At 42.1% G+C, this 2,500-nt stretch overlaps 1 protein-coding gene across 4 annotated transcripts in view; it reads left to right on the top strand.

The window, feature by feature from the left end:
* LOC138004123 (recombining binding protein suppressor of hairless-like) overlaps positions 1-2,500 on the top strand; it is a 33,505-nt gene that overhangs the window by 17,130 nt on the left and 13,875 nt on the right. For all 4 annotated transcript variants that reach the window (XM_068850550.1, XM_068850557.1, XM_068850565.1 and 1 more), the window contains one exon: positions 2,009-2,080. In XM_068850550.1, the coding sequence (XP_068706651.1) occupies positions 2,009-2,080 (72 nt within the window). The remainder of the gene's footprint in view (positions 1-2,008; positions 2,081-2,500) is intronic.

Below are 2,500 nucleotides of genomic sequence, written 5' to 3'. Positions count from 1 at the left end.
GACTGATGCTTTTCATTGTTCTTCATGAAAACTGGTCAGTGAGAAGACGCTTTGTTTCAGGGTACCCCAAAGCTCTTCTTTCCGTCAGTCATGCGCAAAAGAGAAAAGCTCTGGGGTCAAGATTGTATGGAAGGTCTGAAGAGGAGCTGGAGAGTTTGATCAAAGTTGTGTGGGTTTTTCACTGAATATATGGATATGGTTTGGGCTGGACAAATGTGCTGTGTTGGTGTTGAAACAGTGGCTACAAGTTTGTTGGGAGAGGAATTGTGTTGCTGGATGGTCAGGTGACAGGTCAGATTGACGAGAAGTGGTACAAGTACTTTGGTGTCTTGAAGGCTAGGGATAATATGCAGAAGGAGGTGAAGGAGAAAGTCAAGCAGTAGTATTTGAGGAGGCAGACATATTGGTGGAGGAGGCAGAAATATGGTGGGAATTTGATTAGGGAGATAAATACATGGGCTGTAGGTGTGGTGCCAGGTTGAGTGCAGGGATTCTGGATTTGAAGACCAGGGGTTGACGATGTTTGAGGCATTCTACAAAAAGAGGAGTGTGAGTGAGGATGTACATGAAGAGGAAGGATGGTGGGAGGTGACTGATCAGTGTGTATGATTGTGAGAAGGAGGAGGAACTTGGATATGTCAAGGCCAGTGACAAAAGGATATTGAAGGTTGTTGGAGAGACCTTGCAGTTGGGAGGAACGAAAGTACAAATACAATGTTTTTGTTCCTCGGGAGCAGGCTTTGCGTAAGTTTTTTCAGGCTGTGATTCAGAAGGCGGATGTAGATCCAAAGTGTAGAGTGTGTGGCAAGGAAGTGGAGTCAGTTGGGTGTGTGGCCAGTGGTTGAACTGGTTTGACGCAGAGGGAGTACCAGAAGAGGCATGATCAGATGGGTTTGAGGGTGTACTGCAAGCTTTCTCAGAAGTACATACACTGTACCGCTCAGAATTAACCTAACATGAAACGTGTTCGCGAACGCGATCAGAACAAAACTTGAACGAGAAATGAAGCAGCAAAAGAATGGATATAGAATGGATAAGGGAACGGAAATTGAACAAATATGTAACTCATTCCGTTCAGTGTTCCCTGTTAGGTTAATTCTGAGCGGTACTGTATATGGTGTGAAGTGTGCTGATGTGTGGTATTAAGGAGGTTATATGGATGAAGTGACGGTGTCAGAGGATGGGACTGTACTGTGGAGATCTGGTGGGATAGCAGTGTCAATACTGGAACATAATCGTGCAGACGTTACTGTGGTGGGTCGAGAGGCTTGGGAGTGGTCACATAAATTTTGTAGATTTCTTGGTGCCTTGGGATATGTTGTGGGAGGCGCGGTGACCTCATGGTTAGTGTGCTCAACTCCGAAGCGAATGGTCCGGGTTCGGGTCCTGGCCAAGAACATTGTGTTGTGTTCTTGGGCAAGACACTTTACTTCCACAATGCCTCTCTCCACCTAGGTGTATAAATGGGTACTGGCGAAATGCTGGGGGTAACCCTGCGATGGACTGGCATCCCATCCAGGGGGAAGTAGAAATACTCCTAGTCACTTCATGCCATGGAAACCGGGATAAGCTCTGGCCTGATGGGCCACTTGGCTCGTATGCAGACTTTTACCTTACCTTTACCTTTTACATGGGATATGTTGGAACATTGTGACTAAAAGGGATGAGGAAATCACTAAATACTCTCCTCTGGCAAAGGAAATTGGGAAGATGCATTGGGTGTCGACAAAGATAGTGTCATTCGTGATTGGTTGTTTATTATTATTATTATTATTATTATTATTATTATTATTATTATTATTATTATTGCACCTTCTTTTGAAATTAATAATCTATGCATTGAGATTTTCTTAAGGGGTACACTTTACCTGATTTGACTCTGAAATCACTGACAATGGAGCATTGCAGAATATTAAGTGGCAATTTAAGTTCCTTAAGTTTCATGTCAACTGCGAGGGTGGTTTTTAATAACGTTAGTATAAAGGTTTCGAACCTTGTTGTCTTTCAGGGCTATGGAGCTGCCAAAACCTTGTACATATCAGATTCAGACAAGCGAAAACACTTTGAATTATCACTAAAGGTAATAAAAAGGTTATGTATTTTGGGACTAAGGTTCTCGCATTTACGAAATTAAGTTCATCTTTTTTTGCGTTCTCTTTTGACTTTGCTGGAGCAATTTCCTGAGGGGTCATTATTGTAGTCTGTGTATTTCAAGTAAAGTGATAAAGTATCACATGTACAGCTTGTACTGCCAGATGAAGTTTCATTTTGTCAAAATTTGGTGTGCATGAAATAAAAGTGGGTTGTGGTGTTGTCACCAAATTCCTGCAAGTACAGCTGTACATTTAGTTCCTTAAATTTCAAGGTAAGCTGTTATTTTTTGGATTTTTGTTGTAGAATGATTTCATTTTGTCAACGATTATGTCCTGCTTCAGGAGTTAAGATTTGATTTGTCATGTGTTGTGGGACATGATCTGAGCTGTTTTTTTTAGACGAGACA

The sequence above is a fragment of the Montipora foliosa genome, chromosome 1 (genome assembly GCF_036669935.1).
Source record: "Montipora foliosa isolate CH-2021 chromosome 1, ASM3666993v2, whole genome shotgun sequence".
In the NCBI taxonomy this organism is placed as follows: Eukaryota; Metazoa; Cnidaria; class Anthozoa; order Scleractinia; family Acroporidae; genus Montipora; species Montipora foliosa.
The sequence above is the reverse complement of the archived record's forward strand: the minus strand, read 5'-3'. Positions and strand labels throughout refer to the sequence as shown.